A 22712-nucleotide genomic window follows, 5' to 3' on the forward strand; every position below is an offset into this window, starting at 1 on the left:
TCTCTCGTCCAGGGATTGATTAGGCCGCAGAGCAATGAAACCACGTATTTTCTAGTTTTCCCTGCAAGCCAAGCGCTGAGTTAAGCACTATGATCATTTAAACGCTAACTGGAAATCGTTCCTTTTTCCAGGAACAGTCAAGGGGAGGAAGTGCTTGGAGCGAGGGAAACTTTTACAGGGCTCTGTTCCCGTGAAAAAGAGCTCTGGACTGGAAAGTGGAAACCCAGGAATCCTTTTTCTTGCCCACACCCTAATAAACTGGGAAAGTAACTAATACTATTGGGAAGGTAATTCAGTTATTTTATTAATGATCACTAGATTAAAATCCATTTCAGTTTTTAACATCGCTAGTAGTTTAAATCTGCCTCTCTGCAGGTAGGGCTGGAGTTATTTGAAAATCCAAAGTCACATTGGTATAATTTCTGCTTTTTATTTAATAATGGCCTCTTTCCGTGATCCTTTCTGAGCACCCAGTAGATTAGAAAAAAATTTTATGCATAAAGGGAGACAGTCACTGTTTTAAAGGATTTTACGTATCTCCAAAGACCTAATTGTTGCAGCTGCAATCAGCCACAGTACTTTCGGTTTTGCCCATTTGAAGTTCCATAGCACGCCCCGCCCCTACACCTCCCTCTCCCCACAAAAAGGTTTTATGGCCAATTATTAATAACAAAATATCTTAAAGCTTATGCAAAATATTGCGAATAAAAAGAGATCTGACGGCAACTGCCCTAATTAACAGGTTCATCTCAGGAAGATGGAACACCAATAGTACCTCATTTATGTAGGATCTAGCTCTTTTGAGCTTTCTCTTTTTAGAACCATCAAGCAATCTATAAATTCTTTGAGCACCCAAAATGTATTACAAAGGCCATGTGTTGACAGCACTTTAAGAGTGCCCCTCTGATTCTGTGCATTCATTTTTTTTAAATATTTCATCTTAATTGTAGAGTGACACAAATACAGAGATCCTATATACTCTTTACCCAGTTTCTCCCAATGGTAACATCTTGCATAGTTATAGTACAATATCAATTTCAGGAAATTGACAGACATAATTCACCCAACCTTGTCCAGACTTCACTAGTTTTACATGTATTTGTTTTTATATTTACTTGTAGACAATTTTATCATGCTTATATGTGTGTAATCACCAACACAGTCAAGACAGAACAGTTCTATCCCAAGGATTCTCATGCTGTCCTTTGGTAGCCATAGCCACCTCCCACACTAACCTGTGGCAACCACTAATAATTCTCTATGATTTTTATCATCTCAATGTTATATAAATGGAATTATACAATGTAATCTTTTGAGATTGGATTTTTTTACTCAGCATAATTCCCTTGAGATCAATCCCAGGTGTGTGTAGAACAGTTTGTTCCTTTTCTGTGTATTCGTTTTTAACATGGAAGTTTTACAAATGCAGTTATCTGGTTTCCAAGCCCACTTAACTTACCAAAAAGTGACAATCTGTCAGCAAGAAATGAGGCCAAAAAAGGTATAAAAACTAGACTTACAGTAAGAAAGCTCTGTTTAGGGCCATCACGGTGTGGGACTTAAACCGTACAGACTTCATTTGCCCCAGAGGTTCATTGTGTTACAGAATAACTTTGAGGTTTCTCATGATCCCAAGTCATTAAGTACTAAATATGAAAAGGCAAGAAAATGTAATGTTTTACATATTACTTTAGTTAGATCTGAACCTACAATTGTCATTGGCAGTGCATATATTTTTCCATATTCTTAAGTACAAAGCTTTTTGAATGGGTATAAGGACCTTAATATTAGCCTCATTAACTCTTCCTGATCTGTTGTAAAATACACTTTGTTTTGGGCTTTTTTACTCTAAGATGTAATTATATAATTTTGAATGCCTTTTAAATTATAAATGCAAAGACCTGGTCATTTTATCAAGGACCATAGAAACTGTGGTATCTAAAAAGTCAAGGCCTAGAGAATAGGGACTTGCCCCAAATCATGTAATGGCCAAACACTGAGTTAGTACTAGGACCTGAGTCCTGTCATCTACTTTATTATTTTTATTTTTTTGAGACAAGAGTCTCACTCTGTCACCCAGGCCAGAGTACAGTGGCATGATCATAGCTCATTGCAGCCTCAGACTCTGGGCTCAAGTGATTCTGAGTAGCTGGGACCACAGGTGTGTGCCACCACACCAGGCTAAGTTTTAATAATTTTTGTAGAGATGGGGGTCTCACTATATTGCCCAGGCTGGTCTTGAACTCCTGAACTCAAGCAGTCCTCCCACCTCGGCCTCTCAAAGTGTTGAGATTACAGGCGTGAGCTAACACACCCAGCCACTGCCTTTTATTCCATGCCAGTTCTTCAGAGCTGCATATATACATGTTCAATAAATTCCAGGTGAATTGAGTATCTTTGTATCAAAGTGACAGGCTTTATAAAACATCATTAGGATTTTACTGTTTGTAATTATTCAACAGACTAAATGGAATATGTGAGTACAACAGACTAAACATGAAAGGGCATCACAATGAACTGTATATACATGGGGTTGAGTATTACTGGAGTGGGGAGGACTTTCAGTTCTAGTCAGTATATAAGACTAAAAATCACATTGAAAAAATTACTTAAATTGCTCCCCAAAGTATAATACAGAATATTTATTTATTTTTTTAGCTGAATACAAGCCAACTAGTAGTTTGCATTTGTGGAATAGGTGCATGTTCCACAATGATAAACATACAATATCTTCGCTTTTATTTTTTGAGACAGAGTCTCGCTCTGTCACCTGGCCAGGCTGGAGTGCAGCGGCATGATCTCGGCTCACTGCAACCTCCGCCTCCCAGGTTCAAGTGATTCTCCTGCCTCAGCCTCCCGAGTAGCTGGGACTACAGGCGCATGCTACCATGCCCAGCTAATTTTTGTATTTTTAGTAGAGATGGGGTTTTGCCATGTTGCCCAAGCTGGTCTCGAACTCCTGACCTCAGGTGATCCACCCGCCTCAGCCTCCCAAAGTGCTGGGATTACAGGTGTGAGCCACAATATCTTTAAACAGCAGAATCATTCAGCAAAGACAGAGGCTCACCCAATGGAAGGCATGTGGATAAGAGATCTGCCTAAGCAAAGGGCAAATTATTATATTTCCCACTTATGCTCCCTCCCCAGACTATATACCCATTGAGTGTAGAGGCAGGTGGGAGTTCCTGAGTTCACTATTGTGTGTGTGTGTATGTAGGTGTGTGGAAAGTTACATGTGCTTGATGCAACTCCACTGTAGGTCTAATAGCCACATGGTACTTGCATCTAACTCCCAAGCTTACATGGTAGATTCCTGAGGCTACTGCTGGAGAAAATGACATCTCTCACTTTCCAGTACTTAGACATCTTTCCCTTAATAAGGCTCCCAGAGCTACTTTTACCATTCTCTAAGAAATCAGGGAGATTTAAACCTACTAAGGCTTTTGAAGATTTGGGAAAGTTGGGGGGAAAAATAAACTATGAATTTTAGAGTTTAAAAAGTGTTATCACATAAATTCTCCCTTTTAACCCTCAGTATAATTCTCCAAAGGGTTTCCTTAAAAAGGAGCTAAGTAACTTGCCCAAAGCCAATAGCAGCTAATTAGAATTAGGTCTAAAATGGGTTACTATCTATAAATGAATTTCTCTTCAGAAAGATGTATTATCTCAGAAAATAAAATAACTCCTCTAGATGTCAGCAGCCAAATTTTGGATTACGGTTTTTGTCTTATTTATTTTTATATATATATATTTTTGAGACGGAGTCTCGCCCCAGGCTGGAGTGCAGTGGTGCGATCTTGGCTTACTGCAAGCTCCGCCTCCTCCCACGTTCACGCCATTCTCCTGCCTCAGCCTCTTCCAGTAGCTGGGACTACAGGCGCCCTCCACCATGCCTGGCTAATTTTTTGTATTTTCAGTAGAGACGGGGTTTCACCGTGGTCTGGATCTCCTGACTTCGTGATCCGCCCGCCTTGGCCTCCCAAAGTGCTGGGATCACAAGCGTGAGCCACCGCACTCTGCCGGATTATGGGTTTTTAAAAATTAAATTAAATTAAAATTTTTTTTGAGGTGGAGTTTCACTCTTGTTGCCCAGGCTAGAGTGTAATGGCACGATCTTGGCTCACTGCAACCTCTGCCTCCTGGGTTCCAGCGATTCTCCTGCCCCAGCCTCCTGAGTAGCTAGGATTACATGCATGTGCCACCACACCCAGCTAATTGTTTTGTATTTTTAGTAGAGATGAGGTTTCTCCATGTTGGTCAGGCTGGTCTGGAACTCCCGACCTCAAGTGATCCGCCCACCTCGGGCTCCCAAAGTGCTGGGATTACAGGCATGAGCCACCGCACCCAGCCAGGATTATGGTTTTTTTTAAAAAAATCAGATTTCCTCTAATTTCCTTTTACATGGTCTAAGATAAAAATGGTTCTGCAATACCTGAGTATACCACGCATGGGAATAACAGAAGGCAGCCTAAAGATCATGCTGGAGTGGGGCTGGAGAGGATAAAAGGTTTGGGATTACAATTTCCCAAGTGTTATTTTTACAGAAGTTCTCTTCAAAGACCAGAGCTACAACTACTGCCATTTGCTGGTTGGAAAGAAGACCATTCATATGATAACTGATGCTTATATCAGGAAGTGGTGGTTTCTTAAGTTTTAATTAAAATCACCACAGTTGAACCCTGAAATTTGTATTCTAAACCAAATCTCCATGGATTCTCATGCAGCCAGTCCATACACTGGAGAACTGTTATAAGGCTATGACAGATAAGAGGCATTATTTTTCTCCATCACTAAAAATAAGGCAACTTAATTAGGCAAATGACCAGTTGTAATCCTGGACTACTATATAGAGTTGAAGCTACTTAAAAAAACAAAAACCCAATATACCAGGCGGTGAAACAATTTTATTTCACAGTTGTCTTTAAAACCACAAAGACACCTATGTTCTTCATATAAAAACATTAGTATAGATACCCATACTTTCTAGAAAATGATTATACAGACCCTTTCAAAGAAAAGTGTATTCCATTATATAGGTTTCAGTGAGGTTGCTTGGAAAAAACTCACATCTGGACTGATTCCTAAAACATAGCATTCCACCACTCTGCAACTTTTGGTTCAAAGTATAGATTATCGTCATCAGTATGTGGTGCCTGTATTCTTACATATTTGATAATACATATATAGACTGGCTTATCACTTAATGTTCCATTGGTTCATCAGCCTTTTCTGCAGGTTCATCAGCAGGTTGAGCAGGCTTAACAGGGAAAGAAAAAAAATATGTAAAATGAACACTTGATCAATATACACATCTAATCACAAATATTACATTACAAAAATTTGAGAAAAAGGGGTAAAGAGATATTCTGAATACTCAATTTTAGTTCACTGTCCTGTTAACATTTCTGAGCACTATTTTTTTTTTCTCCTTGAGTGCTCATGATTTGAGGTGAATAAAGATTTTTTATTTAAAAAAAAATACAGTTGGCCCTTGAACAACAAAGGTTTAAACAGTGAGGGTCCACTTATATGCAGATTTTTTTTTCTTTTTCTTTTTTTTTTGTTTGCTTTTATTCTAACATTGTTTAGGGTGAAGCTGTTTTTGTTTGTTTGTTTTCCAATAAATATAAACTAGCAGACCAACTGAGTAGCCTAGAAATATATATAAAAAAAAAAAGAGTAAGAAAAAGTTAGGTATGCCAAATGCATAAAATATATGTAGAAACTAGTCTATTTGGTCGGGTGCAGCCGTTCACACCTGTAATCCCAACACTCTGGGAGGCTGAGGCAGGAGGATTGCTTAAGCCCAGGAGTTTGAAACCAGCCTGGGCAACACAGTGAGATCCCATCTCTACTAAAAAGAAAAAAAAAATTGCTGGGCATGGTGGCACACACCAGTAGTTTCAGCTACTTGGTGGGGCGGGGGAAGGTAGGAGAATCGCTTGAGCCCAGGAGTTCGACCTTGCAGTGAGCTATGATGGCACCACTGCACTCCAGCCTGGACAAGGGGGCAAGACCTTGTCTCAAAAAACAACAAAAAAGAAACTAGTCTATTTATGTGTTAATTGCCAGTTTATGTTATCGGTAAGGCTTCCAGTCAACAGCAGGCTATCAGAAGATTTTTAGGAGTCAAAAGTTATATGTGGATTTTCAACTCTGCTGGAGTTTGGCACTACTAAACCCCATACTGTTTGAGGATAACTGTATATATAATTTCACATTTCTGAAAACCTAAATATCATTGAACAATTCCACCATTTTATCGTACTTTGCATTGCTCAGGAGTAAAAGACTTCCTTGTATTATCACTACTATGCTTAAAATACAATCAGCACTTTTTAGACATTCTTTTCCCCTTTGCCAAACTAGTTTGTGGTATTCCACAGCATTCTTCCCAACAGTGCTAGTTTTTACCAAAAACAGTTTAAATATTGCAAATCTTGATCCCCCAAATAGTACCAACAATATCCTTTCCAAGTTCAAAAAACTTGCTGTAGAAATTTCCATACTAGATTCTTTTTTACTTTCAATTACACTGCTATCAAATAAGCATCTATAAATAGCAAATGTGTATTCTAAACATCTAGCAAAAAGACCCATATTTAACCTGAGATTCACTTCTTGATGCTTTTCTCTTTATGAAGAGCCATCTTAGTGTCCAAAGCTGGCCCCCAATGAGCATTTCTCCTAGTCTCTGCTCAAACAGAATCTGGGCCGGGCCAGTGACTCACTTTAACCAACAGAATGTGTACAAGTGATGTTGTGCCAGTCCTGCATTTCAGCCTTAAGAATGCCTGGCGGCTTTCACTTCTGACTTTTGCAAGCCCTGAGTTGCCAATATGCTAGAGAGACCCTGCTGAAGAAGTGGCCCTGAAACTACATGGACAGAGGCTCAGTCATCCTAGCAGAGGTCTCTGCCTTCTAGATGCTCCTCTAAGACATCTAAAAGGTGTGAGTAAAGAAGACATGTGACTGAAGTTATCTTGGGTGTTCCAGTTGCACCCCACAAATGACTGCAATGTTTGAGAGATCCCAGGTGAGACCAGCAAAGAACCATGTAGCTGAGCCCCAGTCAGCCGCAAAATTGTGAGAAGTAGTGTTTGTTGTTCTAAGCCCCTAAGTTTTGGGGTGGCTTATTACCTAGCAATAGATAACCAAATAATCAACACTTCTCCCTTTTTGTGTTTTTTTTTTTTTTTTTTTTTTTTGAGACAGAGTCTCACTCTGTCGCCCAGGCTGGAGGGCAGTGGTGGGATCTCGGCTCACTGCAACTTCCGCCTCCCGGGTTCAAGCGATTCTCCTGCCTCACCTCCTGAGTAGCTGGGACTACAGGTGCGTGCCATGACGCCCGGCTAATTTTTGTATTTTTAGTAGAGACGGGGTTTCACCATGTTGGCCAGGATGGTCTCCATCTCTTGACCTCGTGATTCACCCGCCTCAGCCTCCCAAAGTGCTGGGATTACAGGCATGAGCCACCCACCACACCCAGCCCCCTTTTTGTGTTTATGGAGATCACTGCCCTTTCAATATTTAACTTTACTCAGTTCTTAATTTTCCTGTTGCCATTTCAATTATGGGCCCATTTCAATATTTAAGTCAAAATGGAAAATTTACAGACACAGTTGTGGTAAGAACAGCAGCTTACAATAGAACTAAAGCCTCTTGTGTTATGATTACATACCTGTGCCTTTCTCTGTGGTCTTTCTTCAAGACCTTCCAGGAATGGAGACACATCATCATCATCATAGATTGTAAACTCCAAGTCTTTACCAACAATTCCAATGGAAACATTCTGAAGGGTAAAATATGGTAAAAGTAAAATAAGAGAATTTGGATGAAAAAATATATATGATAAAATATTGGGTGAAAAAAGCAGAGTAAGAATTTATATAGCATTTGAATAAAACCTTAAAAACCACTTATGTGTAGGGGAAAAAAGAAGGAAACTAGCGGACCCTTGTCATTTGCAGATTTAATATTAACTTTTGATTATCATGAGTAACTCCAAAGATCTATGTTATCTAGAAACATTTTTTTAAAAAGATAATGCAGGCTATAAAGTCTTCACATTGATATTAAAAAATAATTATCCAATCACTATAACAAAATGGCTTTATAAAACTGACTAATCTCACTTTATTAATGATCATTAACTTCAAGTAGGCCTTAGTGGTTCCTGGATCCCACTATACCTGTTTCTACATCATTCATGCTCCCCTTCTTTTAGACACTTCTAACATTCTCCAAGCTCTTTGAAGCTGAAAACCTTATTCCTATATTACTGCGAAAACAGAAGCAATTAGAAGAGAACTTTCACAAGTTCCCACTGTATCCACTCTTTCCTGTACCTATGTCCCTAGATTCTCTCCTTTCCCATTAAAACTTCCTCTCTAAGGCCAACCCTTCCACCTATGTACTATTAAAGGACATTGTTCTAACAATTTTCTCATTATTTTTCCTCATAAATGCTTCCCTAAATTTACTTGGATTACTCTCACAATCATGCAGCAAATGTGATGTAATTTCTTCCATCTTAAAAAACAAAACAATTTATTTCTCTCCTCTTCCAGTCACCACTCCATCTCAAAAACAACAACAACAACAACAACAACAAAACAAACCAGATTGTGGGGGTAAATAGATAGTGGGGCTATGGGTAGAAATAGTTTTAAGGCTATTCAGGTAATTCATGTGAGAGATGATAGTGATTGGAGCAGAGTGACAGAGTCACCGTCAACAGAAATATCCTCCAAAAAGCTATCTCCAATTCCTCATCTCCCATTCTCTCCTGATTCCCCTATCAGGTTTTTGCCTTATTATTCCATTAAGGCTGTCTTGTTAGGTCCTCAGTGATAACTTCATTGCCCCTCCTCCTTGAAAGTTTATTCATTTGCCTCCAAAGATGCCTCATTTTCCAAGTTTTCCTCCCACTTCTCTGACCACCTCTCTCAGTCTTTTTTGCCAACACCTACTCATCTCCCAGGTGCTAAAGGGTAGTGTTCTTGGTCCAGTCCTCACAAAGCTTGTCTAACTATTCAATTCCTTTATGAATCTCTTCCAGTCCAGACTCTAAATGCCATTTCTATATAAAGACTTCAAAAATTTGAAATGTAGGTTGGACCACTCTCCATGGAACTCCACGGGTTGCTTATAACTGCTTACTCTGTACCGTCAGTTAGACAAAAAGGCATTTCAAATTTTACATGTCCACAACTGACTGCCTGACCTTCCTCCCCAATGCCTACTCTAAAACCTGTTCCTCCCATTATCTTCTTCACCTCAGTAAATCATAAATCTTTCATTCCAATTAATTAGGCCCAAAACCTTGGAGACATTCCCCCCTCACACCCTATAACAAATCTATTAGCAAACTTTTTTGGCTGTAATTTCAAAAGATATCCAAAATTGAACCACTACTCTTCATCTTTAACTCGACTGTCACTCTGCTCCAATCACTGTCATCTCTCACATGAATTACCTGAATAGCCTTAAAACTATTTCTACCCATAGCCCCACTATCTATCTACCCCTACAATCTGTTTTTTTTTTTGAGATGGAGTTTTGCTTTGTCACCCAGGCTGGAGTACATGCACCGCCAAGCCTGGCTAATTTTTGTATTTTTAATAGAGACAGGGTTTCATCATGTTGGCCAGGCTGGTCTTGAACTCCTGACCTCAAGTGATCCACCCACCCCAGCCTCCCAAAGTGTTGGGATTACAGGCGTGAGCCACCACGCCTGGCCCACAATCTGTTGTTTTTTGTTTTTTTTTTGAGACAGAGTCTCGCTCTGTCGCCCAGGCTGGACAGGCTGGAGTGTAGTGGCGCAATCTCGGCTCACTGCAAACTCCACCTCCCAGGTTCACGCCACTCTCCTGCCTCAGCCTCCCGAGTAGCTGGGACTACAGGCGCCTGCCACCATGGCTGGCTAATTTTTTGTATTTTTAGTAGAGACAGGGTTTCACCGTGTTAGCCAGTATGGTCTTGATCTCCGACCTCGTGATCTGCCCGCCTCGGCCTCCCAAAGTGCTGGGATTACAGGCGTGAGCCACTGCGCCTGGCCTCAATCTGTTGTTAAAATGCCAACCAGAGTGATTGTTTTAAAACCTAAACCAAATCATGGTATTCCTCTGCTCAAACACTTAACAGCCCACCCAGAGTAAAATGCAGAGTACCCACAATGGCTTATGGGACCTCCATTACCTCTCTGATTTCTTCCCTTTTCCTCTTCCTCTTGATGATTGACCCCCACATTACTGGCCTCCTTGCCTTAAATACTAGGGTCTTTGCATTTGTATTTCCTAGAATAATTTTGCTCTAGATCTGCATAGCTCATACTCACTTACCTCCTTTATATCTTTTCCTCAAATTTCATATTCTTGGTGAGAATATACTTGACCACCTATTTTAAATTACACCTACCTACATCCAATTGGTCATTCTTTCTCCTTTTAACACTTTTTAATTTTTTACATAGCATTTATCTTCTTCTAATATACTATATAATGTACTTATGTGTATACTGTCTATCTTTCCCTACTAGGATGTACGTTCCATGAAGAAAAAGATATTTGTTGTGTTTACTATATTTTCAATGCCTAGAAAGTGCCTGCACATGGTAGGTGCTCAATATATATATATTTTTGTTAACTAAATAATACCAAGATATGCCAATCTGCTGAAAATAATGAAGGACATTTTGTATGAGATTTACTGGTTTTACTGCTTTGTACCAAAAAGAAATGTTTAAAAAATAAAATTGGATTACTTAGCAAATAGCTTAAAGGGAAAGAATCTGCCAAGACAATCATATCCCAAATTAAAGAATGTTGTATATATACTCCATTACATTTATGCAATAAAGGTTTAAACTGTAACATTAATATCTACAATTGGAAAAAACAATACTTACCTTTGTAGTCAGGTCCTGTTCTGCAGGAAGTGTCTCTCTTAAGGCACGTAGACCATGTTTAACTAGTTCATTTAAATTGCCTATATGTAATAAATTAATAATTATTTCTTAATTTCATTGTTATGCTAGGCTTCTTTTATCAAATCTATAGTCTCAAATTGTGGTTTTTAGTTACACACTAAACTTATCACAGTAAAAACAGCCAAGTTTAATGCTAGTCATATAATCTTTTAATAGCATTCTATGACATTGCTGATTCTTATTTTATTTAATGAGAGGACTCATGATTTTTGTTACAATTTTGATCTTCTCTTTTGCTAGGTCAAATCAAAGTCCCGACTATAAATTATACAACTCCAAGTTTTGTAGAATGTGTTCTGTAGAATCCTAGTCCTTATATTTGCTCATTGTAAAAAGGAATCTCCAACTTATTCTATGTGGCCAGTATTACTGATACCAAGAATAAAGACATCACAAGAAAATAAAACTGCAGACCCAATATAGATGCAAAAACAAAACAAAACAAAACAAAACCCTCAACAAAAACTACAAACGGAACCTGGCAACATATTAAAAAAATTATATACCATATACAAGCGAGATTTATCCCAAGAATAAGTTAGTTTAACAACTGAAAGTCAGTGTAACTTTCAGTTACACTGAAGGAAGGGAGAAAACCTGCATAACCACCTCAAGAGATGCATAAAAAGCATGTGATAAAACCTAAAATCTTTGCATAATAAAAACACAAAACAAACTAGTAATTGAAAGGAACCTCTTCAGTCTGATAGAGGGCATCTACAAAAAGCTGACAGGTAACATCATTCTTAGCAGTGAATGACTAAAACCTTTTCCCTTAAGTTGAGGAACAAAAAAAAGAAGGTTTGTTCATGCAACTTCTATTCATCATTGTACCAGAGGTTCCAGCCAGGGCAATTAGAAAGGAGAAAGTAAAACTATCTCTATTCCCAGACGACATGATCTCAGGAATCTATAAAAAAATGACTAGAACTAATAAACAAGTTCAGCAAGATTGCAGGATATAATATTGATATACAAAAATCAACTGTATTTCGATGTAGTTGCAATGAATAATATGCAATGAAATTAAGAAAACAATTCTGTTCACAACAGCACCAAAAACAATAAAATACTTATAAGACAAATATGATTTGTACACTGAAAACTACAAAACATCAGTGAAAGAATTAAATACCTGGCCAGGCGCGGTGGCTCACGCCTGTAATCCCAGCACTTTGGGAGGCCCAGGTGGACGGATCACCTGAGGTCGGGAGTTTGAGACCAGCCTGACCAACATGGAGAAACCCCATCTCTACTAAAAATACAAAATTAGCCAGGCGTGGTGGTGCATACCTGCAATCCCAGCTACTCAGGAAGCTGAGGCAGGAGAATTGCTTGAACCCGGGAGGCAGAGGTTGCAATGAGCTGAGATCACGCCATTGCACTCCAGCCTGGGCAAAAAGAGTGAAACCCCGTCTCAGGAAAAAAAAAAAAAAGAATTAAATACCTAAATAAATGAAGATATTCCATGTTCATGGATCAGATGCTTTGTATCATCAAAGTAGCAGTACTCCCCAAAATTATCTATAGATTTATTGCAATCTTTAGGAATTTCCTATCCAGACTGAAATATGCTAGGCAGAGGGTGCTGATACGAGCAGTTCTGAACCAAACTTTGGACACTGAGTTTCTAATGAGCTTCCCTGGGCAGAAACATCACATACATACTGCTGCAAGTGTACTCTGTGACTCCTTATGGGAAGGAAAGAGCATAAGGAAGCCTGCACATAGATTCCTCTGGACTGTATTTTTCCTTAATGATCCACCTATGTATTGTTATTTTATTGTTAAAAGTCTTACCTGGGAGTATGACTATGTGCTGTGTGCTTTAAGTCCTAGCATATCTCCAAATTTAGGGGTAACCTTGGGGACCCCAATCCATTTGCCATAATTTAAAATGTTAAACTTTAAGCCAGCATTTACCAAGCTCATTTGTCCAAGGAATCCTCTTTTCCCAAAGCTAAAGCTATTGTCATCCTACAACAGTTTGCTTTGAGTAATGTCAATTAAACTATTTTTCTCTGCATTCACTAAACCCCAAATATTTCCTCCAAAGAATGCTTCATCACCAGAAAACAGATGACAAAGAGAAACGTAAAACCCGATACCCTCCTTCCAATGCAAAGCAAAGCACTTGAAAACCTGTCCTGTCATAACATCTTACCTCTTTTACCTTCTTCTCCCTCAACTACACTGCCTTTTTATTTCTTGTTTATGGACCACTAATGCAGAAATGTCTGTGTGGCTTAAAATAACAAAAGACTCACAGAAAACTAAAAGTGAACAGAGCTTACAACTGGCAGGTAGTACAGTGGTTCTCCACTCTCCACTCCACAGGGCACACTTCTGACCAAATGAATCAAGAATTTTCAAGGTTGGGAACACATTTATATTTTGAAAAAGTTCTACTCGTGCTTGAAACTACTGTGGTAACCAGAAGTTAAAATTAGTATATGTGATAGAAACAATAAACTCTTCATGGGCTTAATTTTTTTTTTAAAATTCTTTCTATAACACTTATAGTTTTATGCATTTAGGATACTATGTTTATTTACTATATAGACTGGAAGAGGCAAAAAAAAAAAAAAAACAACAAAAAAAGCAAGGCTGTCACTTACACTCCATAAATTCAGACATATGTCTCTCCAAGTAAGTACGAGCTGATTGGGAACGGGCTCCAATGGACATGGCTCTGCAGTCAAAATAGTTAGCAGATGGACAGGTTTGGAAAATGTGAGGGCCCATATCCTACAAATAGAAATAAATACACCACATAATTACTCACTTTGGTTGAACTAAAAATTATAAAAATTTCTAGTTAATTTAAAAAAAATTAACATATAACAATATTCAATGAACTTACATCATAACCAGCAATAAGCAGCCCAACACCATATGGTCTCCGGCCATATCGTTGTGTTGGTATCTGGGTCTCTTAGACTGGTTAAAGAGCCTGTTTTTTGGTTTTTTTTTTTTTTTTTTTGAGACGGAGTCTCGCTGTCGCCCAGGCTGGAGTGCAGTGGCGTAATCTCGGCTCACTGCAAGCTCTGCCTCCCGGGTTCACGCCATTCTCCTGCCTCAGCCTCTCTGAGTAGCTGGGACTACAGAAAGAGCTTGCTTTAACAAGGAATGAAGTACTGTCTTTATTTTCAAATTATGCATTATTAACAAAGGTCTCTGGCTTATTCCTTAATTGTTGCATAATCCACCAGAGAAATAATGCAATAGGACACTATTTCTTTGGCCTAATATAAAATGTTTGACTTTCTACCGAATCTAAGAAAGAGTGCCAGCAAAATAATTTCTTCCCATGTAAAACCTGATTTGTTTTGGATACAAGGGGTCTAGGATTTCTTGGGACATCTAGAACCATTAAGAAACTTTAAATCCCCTCTAAAAAGATGCTTAGATAATTTTCCTGAAGTTGGGCTTATTTATGTCTAGCAAATATAAATTGCTTATAAAGGCTAATGAAAGAGCAATCCAATTTGTTGTTTTAAAGTTTTCACAATCTTACCTATGTCATGTTATTATTACATTCCTAATAATTAACACAAGTATCAAAACCCTTCAAAGTTCATATCCATAAATGCCAACATAAAAAGGATACTGCTTCCAATTAGAGATACAAGACGAGACACAGGTAGTGGTCTATCGAATACAAATCTGGAATCCAAACACTCCTGACGCATAAAATTACTAAAAAAGAAACAAAAAAAGTTTAGTAATTTCAAATTATAGACAACTATTCCAATCTAAATTGTTTGATTTCACTTCGAATTCTTCCAAGCATTTATATGGATCACATCCATATAAGAAAAACAGAAGGTAAGAAAGACATGCCTGCAAGGGTGCGTTTTTGTGCTAAACTCTGGAGCCACATAAGTTTTTAAAAAAGACTGAAACATTTTTTAGCTCTAGAAAATCTTTGTATCAGAGCACTTATAGAACAGAGAAGAGAAGGCTGAACAAAAGAAAAAGAGCAACCTCTCTTCTCTTAGCCTTCCCATTGTCAGCAAGCTTGTCTTAATTCTAGATCTTGAACCAGCAAAAAGATTATCTACTCTGTCCTTTTTTCTTGAAAGCAGACTAACATTTCCCCAAAAGAGCAACTATAAGAAATGGAAACCACAGCAGAGGGCATCTTTACGTGTTCCTGCCACTGTTACTTCTATTCATAAGAAGCACTCTAGAGGAGATACTGGACACTAGCCGCTGAGTTTCACTGTTAAATCTGATGAAATTCAAGCAAGGTTAACACTGGGGAGAAGAAAATTTATGTCTATAAATAAGATCAACAAGAAATGGATATGCTCCTTTCTTTCAATGTTGCTTTGTCCAGTATATATGTATGTCACATCTGATTATCACATGGTTGACTACAGGAACCAAGCTACTTGTTCAGTACTTATATTTAAGCCCATTTCCCAATGCTGCCTAAAAGTATACTGCCCAATATGGCAGGCAATAATCACATGTGGCTATGGAGCTCTTGAAAAGTAGCTAGACTGAATTGAGATGTACACCAAGTACAAAATAACATACCAAATTTCAAAGACTTAGTACCTAAAAACGTGCAATAACTCATTAATAAAGTTTTTATATTGATTATGTGTTGGCATAGCAATATTTTATAGATTGGGTTAAATAAAATGTTTGATAATATAATACATTTTCCATTTTGAAGAGTAGGTGGAAACCCTTAAGGCTGTCATTATATTGCTGACTTAGAGCAAGGGACTGGCTGAGTAACTTGATATTCTTTTTTTTTTTTCTTAATACTGTGTTTCGCTCTTGTTGCCCAGGCTGGAGTGCAATGGCATGATCTCAGCTCACTGCAACCTCTGCCTCTTGGGTTCAAGCAATTCTCTTGCCTCAGCCTCCCGAGTAGCTGGGATTACAGCAGCCTGCCACCACGCTCAGCTAATTTTTTTATTTTTAGTAGAGACAGGGTTTCGCCATGTTGGCCAGGCTGGTCTTGAACTCCAGACCTCAGGTGATCCACCCGCCTCAGCCTCCCAGAGTGCTGGGATTACAGGCATGAGATACCGCGCTCAGCCTGAAATTCTTAAACAATAGCATTACTACTTACACTGTTTTTGCTGCTGCTGTTGTTTTAAGAATAGGGTCTCACTCGGCTGGGCGCTGTGGCTCACGCCTGTAATCCCAGCACTTTCGGAGGCCGAGGCAGGTGGATCATGAGGTCAGGAGCTCTAGACCAGCCTCGCCAATATGGTGAAACCTCGTCTCTACTAAAAATGCAAAAATTAGCCAGGTGTGGTGGCACACGCTTGTAGTCCCAGCTACTTGGGAGGCTGAGGCAGAAGAATTGCTTGAACTCTGGAGGCGGAGGTTGCAGTGAGCCGAGATCATACCACTGCACTCTAGCCTGGGCGACAGCGCGAGACTCCGTCTCAAAAAAAAAAAAAAAAAAAGAATAGGGTCTCACTCTGTCGCCTTGGCTAGAGTACAGTGGCACTATCATAGCTCACTGCAACCTTGAAATCCTGGGCTCAAACAATCCTCCCACCTCAGCCTTTTGAGTAGCTAGGACAACAGGTGTGTGCCACCACACCCAGCTGAGTTTTAAAATTTTTTGTAGAGGTGGGGATTCACTATGTTGCCCTGGTCTCAAATTCTTGACCTTAAGCTTCTCAAAGAGCTGGGATTATAGGTAGCAGCCACTGTGCCAGGCCCACCCTTATAATTTATATTCTTTCTTTCCTAATCGAATCGCAAATTTAAGAGATTAGTTTTAGCTAACTACCTGCCATCCACAACACACATACTCACATAATACCTGAAAGGCTCTGTGTTAGTGGTTTACGGTAGGCAATTTAAAATATTTAAAAACAGGCTGGGTGCGGTGGCTCACACCTATAATCACAGCACTTTGGGAGGCTGAGGTGGGAGGATTACCTGAGGTCAGGAGTTCAAGACTGGCCTGGCCAACATGGCAAAACCCCATCTCTGCTAAAAATACAAAAATTAGCCAGGCATGGTGGCAGGTGCCTGTAATCCCAGCTACTCGGGAGGCTGAGGCAGGAGAATCGCTTGAACCTGGGAGGTAGAGGTTGCAGTGAGCTGAGATCATGCCACTGCACTCCAGCCTGGGTGACAGTGAGACTCCATCTCAAAAAAATTAATAATTAAATAAAGAATATTTTAAAATAGCCTTGATGAAGAAAACACTGGAAAAAATTCAGTGTTTAGGTATTTAGCCCAATCTCAGATACTAAGTGGTGAGGGTGAGAACTCAATATGTGCAATTTCAAAGCCCTATCTCTTCATTTCTGTATTGCCTTTTAACCATAAATAATCTGTCTCTTCTAGACTCTCACAGAAATTTTTCTGTTATATTATAGATAAACTACATTTGAGTTTATAGATAAACTTGCTTTCAAGTTCCCTTAAGACAAGATCCATGTCTGAGTCACTTATATATATCCCGCAGTATCCAGTATTGGGCATTGCAAAAAATAAATGTCTAATAAATAATGACATATTGAAGAAAACAAGCACAAAGAAAACAAGTATGGTTCAGCTTGTCCTTAGAAACCAGACAAAAGTATCAAGTTCTTCTTAGACATAACAGGGTCTCAAACAATATACATCACATTAACAAATATCACATTACTCAGTGATTTCTAAAAAGTGCTAATATTTAATCTTATCAGTTACTCCTACAAGGATCAAAAAATGGAAAATTTAATAACAAACTCAAACCCACCAAGGTATTCATAATCTTAATTTACAAACATTCTGGCAGACAGCTTCCTAAAATACCTTATCTGGATCTTTTTGAGAAAACTAATCAATTATGCATCAAAAAGGATGTTTATTTTTCATGATTATACTTACCATAACAGTCTAGCATCAGCAGTAAGCCCCGCAATTGAGATACCAATATGGTTGTCAACATGGAGAATTTTTTTCTGATGAGCTGCAAGCTCTGATTGTGCCCTCTAAATAGAGACATTATAAGATGTAAAAAAAAAAAAAAAAAAGACAAATGTAAAAATAAGTTTACAATCTTATTGTCTATGGTGAAATTTACATTAATAGTTTTCTACAGAGGAAGACATATTTTATTACTTTACTTACTTTCAATGCAACCAACACTGCATGAGTTTTTGATTTCAGACCAACTGTGGCTGAACCTTGTTTAACAGCTTCCATTGCATATTCAATTTGATGAATCCTGCCCTAAAGAAAAAAAAAAAAAAACAAAAAACACACATCTTAGAAGACCTTTTATAAATTAAAAATTAGAGTTTTCAAATATCAGGTGAGCATAGTTAAATCTCAACTGATTTTTTTTTAAATCAAGAGACTTTTTTTTTTTTTTTTTTTTTGAGACAGGTTCTCACTCTGTCACCCAGTCTGGAGTGCAATGGCACAATCTTCAGCTCAGTACAACCTCTGCCTCCTGGGCTCAGGCAATCCTCTCACCTCACCGTCCCCAGTAGCTGGGACTATAGGCAAGCACCACCACGCCCAGCTAATTTTTGTATTTCTTGTAGAGTCCGGGTTTCATGTTGTTCAGGGTGGTCTTGAACTCCAAGACTCAAGCAATCTACCTTCCTTGGCCTCCTAAAGTGCTGGGATTACAGGCATGAGCCACTGCGCCCAGCTGAAGGCTTCTTTTAAAATAAATTTTCTTGTATGTATTTAACGTATGCAACATGATGTTATAAGATACATATATATAGTAGGGTCACTATCGCAGAATGAACACATCCGTTGTCTCACATAGTTACCCATTTTCCTCTGCTGTGGCAAGGGCTATAAACTACTCATTTAGCAAAAATCCTGAATACAAAACACTACCTGCATTATTAACTGTAGTCTTCATGTTGTACATTAGATCTTTCCACTTGCTCAACCTACATATTTGCTACTTTGTATCTCCTCTTTTTTCCTCCCCACTACCACCCCCTACCCTGGTAACCACTGTTTTACTCTCTCTCTGTATTTGCCCTTTTAAACAAAAGATTCCATATATAAGTGAGAGCATGAAATATTTTTCTTTCTGTTTCTGGCTTATTTCACTTAACATAATGTCCTCTAGGTCCATCAGGAAACCTATTTTAATTATAAATGCAACTTCCAAGAACGTCTAAAATAATTATATTCCATTTTCCCCAAGCCTACGCTCTCTCAAGTTTCTAAATATATTGCAGCCACAAAAAGCCACTTCACAGAAATGGTTTAAAAACATTATTTTACCTGAGGGCTCCAAACAGTGACATCATTGTCATACTGATTTCGAAACTAAAAGTAAAAGAAAAAAAGACCTGTTAATAGAAGAACATTTCAAATCCCAACTCTTAACATTCATTAAGAAATATGCTTGTGTTTCCATTCAATGTTAAGGCACTCTGTTCATGCAGTCTTACTGGAAGATTACTACTGTACTCGGATGTAAGCCAATTCTACATTTACCATAAACTGGTGGGAGAGGGAGAGGAAGATCTAAATGGGTCCTATTTTTCCAAACTCTTATTCTAACACCCTCCATAGCAACCCCTTTAGGCTCAATTACTAAAGTGCACAATCAACTTTCTTGCCTATTTTTGCTTATGCTGCTCCCTTTTATTGGGCCCTAATAAATGGTTAAAAGCCTTCCTTTTCTTTAAGTTAGCTTAAATGTCGATTTCTTGAAGTCTTCTCCTTTTCTTCCCAAATCCCCCTAACATATACTCCCACAACTCTTTATCTAAACGTCCCTTTCTGTTTTTATGATTAGGGACATGTATGACTTATTTTTGAATGTTCACTGTAGTTATGCCTGTACAAGTGCTCTGTCTGTATATTCATATTGAATGAACAAAAATGTCCTCACAAAGTTAGAGGTGGACACAAATAGCTGCAGCGATAGAACCATTACGGCTGTTATGACTATTATAACAAGTCTAGCAGTACTGGGGAGAATAATCATGGGAGTGAGATTGAGTGCTAGAATGGCAGACAGCACTGGAAACCCAGAACCCTATGTTGTAACCCTGATTCCATCACTTCCCCTCTCAGCCTCGGCTTACTCATCTGTAACTAGGTGACTGGACAAAATGATTGAAAAGGGCCTCTTCTAATCGAAGTCTAGGCGAGAGATAAATCAGACAGACCCACCAGGAAAACGGACGCGGTCCAGGAACACAAACCTGGGGGTCAAGTCCGCACTGGTGGTACAGGTAGGCCTCCAAGTCAAGTCTCTGTCTTCTCCTCTCCCATACACAGCACTAGGGGCTATCCTGGACCGCTCAGAATCTACTCCACTGAAGGAACCTGAGGGGCAAACTCATCTAGCTGACCGAGGAGGAAGTGTCGGAGGCTCCCCGGGAAGCGAAAGCGGTGGAAAGGCCGCACTGGCTACCGACAGCCCCTAGCTCGGCCAGGCCGGAGATGCTGAATCACTGCCGGAGCCCGGCCGTCAGCCGAGGCTCCCATACCTCGTGGCCCCGGGCGGCGCTAAGGATGACAGGACAGGTGGCTCGTCATCCCACAGTCACCAGAGCTCTGCCCTAAACCTTCCAGAGATCAGGATTCAACGTACCATGGTGGCGGCGCGGGCCTGGTTGCGGCCTCCAGCAAAACTGAGAATCTAGGAGGTGCTGCCGAAAGTATCGCTCAGCGATCTACAGAGAAGTCTGCGGGAGTTTGACGGCGGCGGCGTAGGGTAGCGCAGTCTATTCCAGAGATATCGATAGGCTTGCAACACTTCCCCTTCCTTAAAACTCTCTGACCGCTTGGCGGCGGGCGGAGCCTCGGAAGATCTAGGAACTGAGATTGGCGGGAAACCTGGGCTGGGAGTGCCGGCGGCTGAGAGCTGCGGGGCAGCCCCTGTCACGTAGCCTTCTTGGTTCCTGTGTATGGCGGATTCCCTCCAGTTTCTCCCGCTGGCGGGCTGCATCTAAAGTCGTCCGAGGCAACAGCCGTGACTCTGGATGATACTAGCTCTCATTAACCGTCCACAGATTTGGGGTGTTATGTGACTGAAAGGAACGAGGCTGCAGGAAAGCCACAAGATAACGATCCTTTTCTGTGTGTCAGCCGTATTCTTCCTCGAGTATCTTGTTTGTGTACATGCTTTTATTTGTGTTAAGGTTGGTGCAAAAGTAACTGCGGTTTTTGCCATTTGGCAAAATACTTTGGAATGCTCTTCCTTATTCCCTGGAGATGTTATCTTTCAAGGTTCTGTTGTCGTTAACCCTCATTATTATTATGATTGGTTTCCTCCACCAGACTTTGAACTCCAAGAGGGTGCTAATGTCTTTCTATGGCCTCAAAACCAAGCATGGTACCTGACAGATTAGGCCACTGAGAAAAAATGGACACTTTCATTCGATTTATCTATTTTGTCTTTTGAGAGCATCTTTCCATAATGAAATAGTCTGACATCTCTGCAAACAGCTGCCAATCTAACATCCACCGGCTATTTATATTCTTTGTAAAAAAGAGACTGGGTGTGGTGGCTCACGCCTGTAATCCCAGCACTATCGGAGGCCGAGGACGGAGGATCGCTTGAGCCCAGGAGTTCGAGATCACTATATTATTTTAATACAGTGGGACCTCATCGCTACAATAATAATAATAATAAAATAAAAAAGGCTGGGCATGTTGGCATGCGCCTGTGGTCCCAGCCACTCGGGAAGCTGAAGTGGGAGGATCTCTTGAGCCCGGGAGATGGAGGTTGCAGTGAGCCGTGGTCGCGCCATTGCACTCCAGCCTGCCTGGGCAATAGAGATTCTGTTTCAAAAAAAAAAAAAAAAAAAGCCAGGCGCGGTGGCTCACGCCTGTAATCCCAACACTTTGGAAGGCAGAGGCGGGTGGATCACGAGGTCAGGAGATCGGACCATCCTGGCCGACATGGTAAAACCCCGTCTCTACTAAAAATACAAAAATTAGCTGGGCTTGGTGGCGTGCGCCTGTAGTCCCAGCTACTCAGGAGGCTGAGGCAGGAGAATCTCTTGAACCCGGGAGGCGGAGGTTGCAGTGAGCCGAGATCGTGCACTCCACTGCACTCCAGCCTGGGCGACAGAGTGAGACTCCATCCCAGAAAAAAAAACAAAAAACAAAAACAACTACTAAATTGTTCTCCAGAAATGTTTTACCAACGTATACTCTCAACAGTAGTATATGAGGTTGCCTTCTCTAATTCATCAACACTGGTTATTGTCGTATTTCTAAAAAACACTGTTGATTTGGTGGACTAAATTAACAGATTAAATTAATAGATTGTTCTCTTTCGTTTCTCTACGACCTAGCACAATGCGTAGCACATATTAAGTGTTTATAAATAGTGCTGATTAAATAAATGCTCATTTAAAAATTGTCATATACTACATAAACATTTTGACAATTCTTTCCATATATATCTCTCTAGTCACATGCCTCACACCGATGTGTAATAAATATACAATTTTTAAAAATAAGATGATACTGAACTGTTTTTATTAATACACTTAAAAAGTTATAGCTATCATATGTCCATAAGTAATGGTCTATATTATTTTCAATAGTTGCATAGTATTTTATTGTATGGAAATATAATAATTTGCTTAACTATTGGTGTGCAATTCAATTGTTTCCAAGTTATTGGTATCATAAAAATACTATAATGAATATTCTTGTACATACACACCTATTGTGTACATAATTACCTTACCTGATGAAGAATTCATAGAAGTAGAATTGTGGGGTCAAAGGGAACTTACATTTACAG

General features: G+C 39.5%; 1 protein-coding gene across 3 annotated transcripts in view; it reads right to left on the reverse strand.

The window, feature by feature from the left end:
• Positions 1-4884: 4884 nt before the first annotated feature.
• The window catches only part of PSMA1 (proteasome 20S subunit alpha 1), a 131886-nt gene continuing 114058 nt past the window's right edge, over positions 4885-22712 (reverse strand). Inside the window, exons 1-10 of one of the 3 annotated variants that reach the window (XM_012504302.2) lie at positions 20544-21474; positions 19220-19264; positions 18095-18196; positions 17852-17955; positions 14601-14689; positions 13854-13924; positions 13609-13738; positions 10910-10989; positions 7682-7792; positions 4885-5257 (exon numbers count right to left, since the gene is read on the reverse strand). In XM_012504302.2, the coding sequence (XP_012359756.2) occupies positions 5201-5257; positions 7682-7792; positions 10910-10989; positions 13609-13738; positions 13854-13924; positions 14601-14689; positions 17852-17955; positions 18095-18196; positions 19220-19264; positions 20544-20546 (792 nt within the window). In that variant the 5' untranslated portion in view covers positions 20547-21474 and the 3' untranslated portion in view covers positions 4885-5200. Of the gene's footprint in view, positions 5258-7681; positions 7793-10909; positions 10990-13608; positions 13739-13853; positions 13925-14600; positions 14690-17851; positions 17956-18094; positions 18197-19219; positions 19265-20151; positions 21475-22712 lie in introns of those variants that run through there. The other 2 variants (XM_030829530.1, XM_030829529.1) reach the window with 2 other exon arrangements.

The sequence above is a fragment of the Nomascus leucogenys genome, chromosome 15 (genome assembly GCF_006542625.1).
Source record: "Nomascus leucogenys isolate Asia chromosome 15, Asia_NLE_v1, whole genome shotgun sequence".
NCBI lineage: Eukaryota > Metazoa > Chordata > Mammalia > Primates > Hylobatidae > Nomascus > Nomascus leucogenys.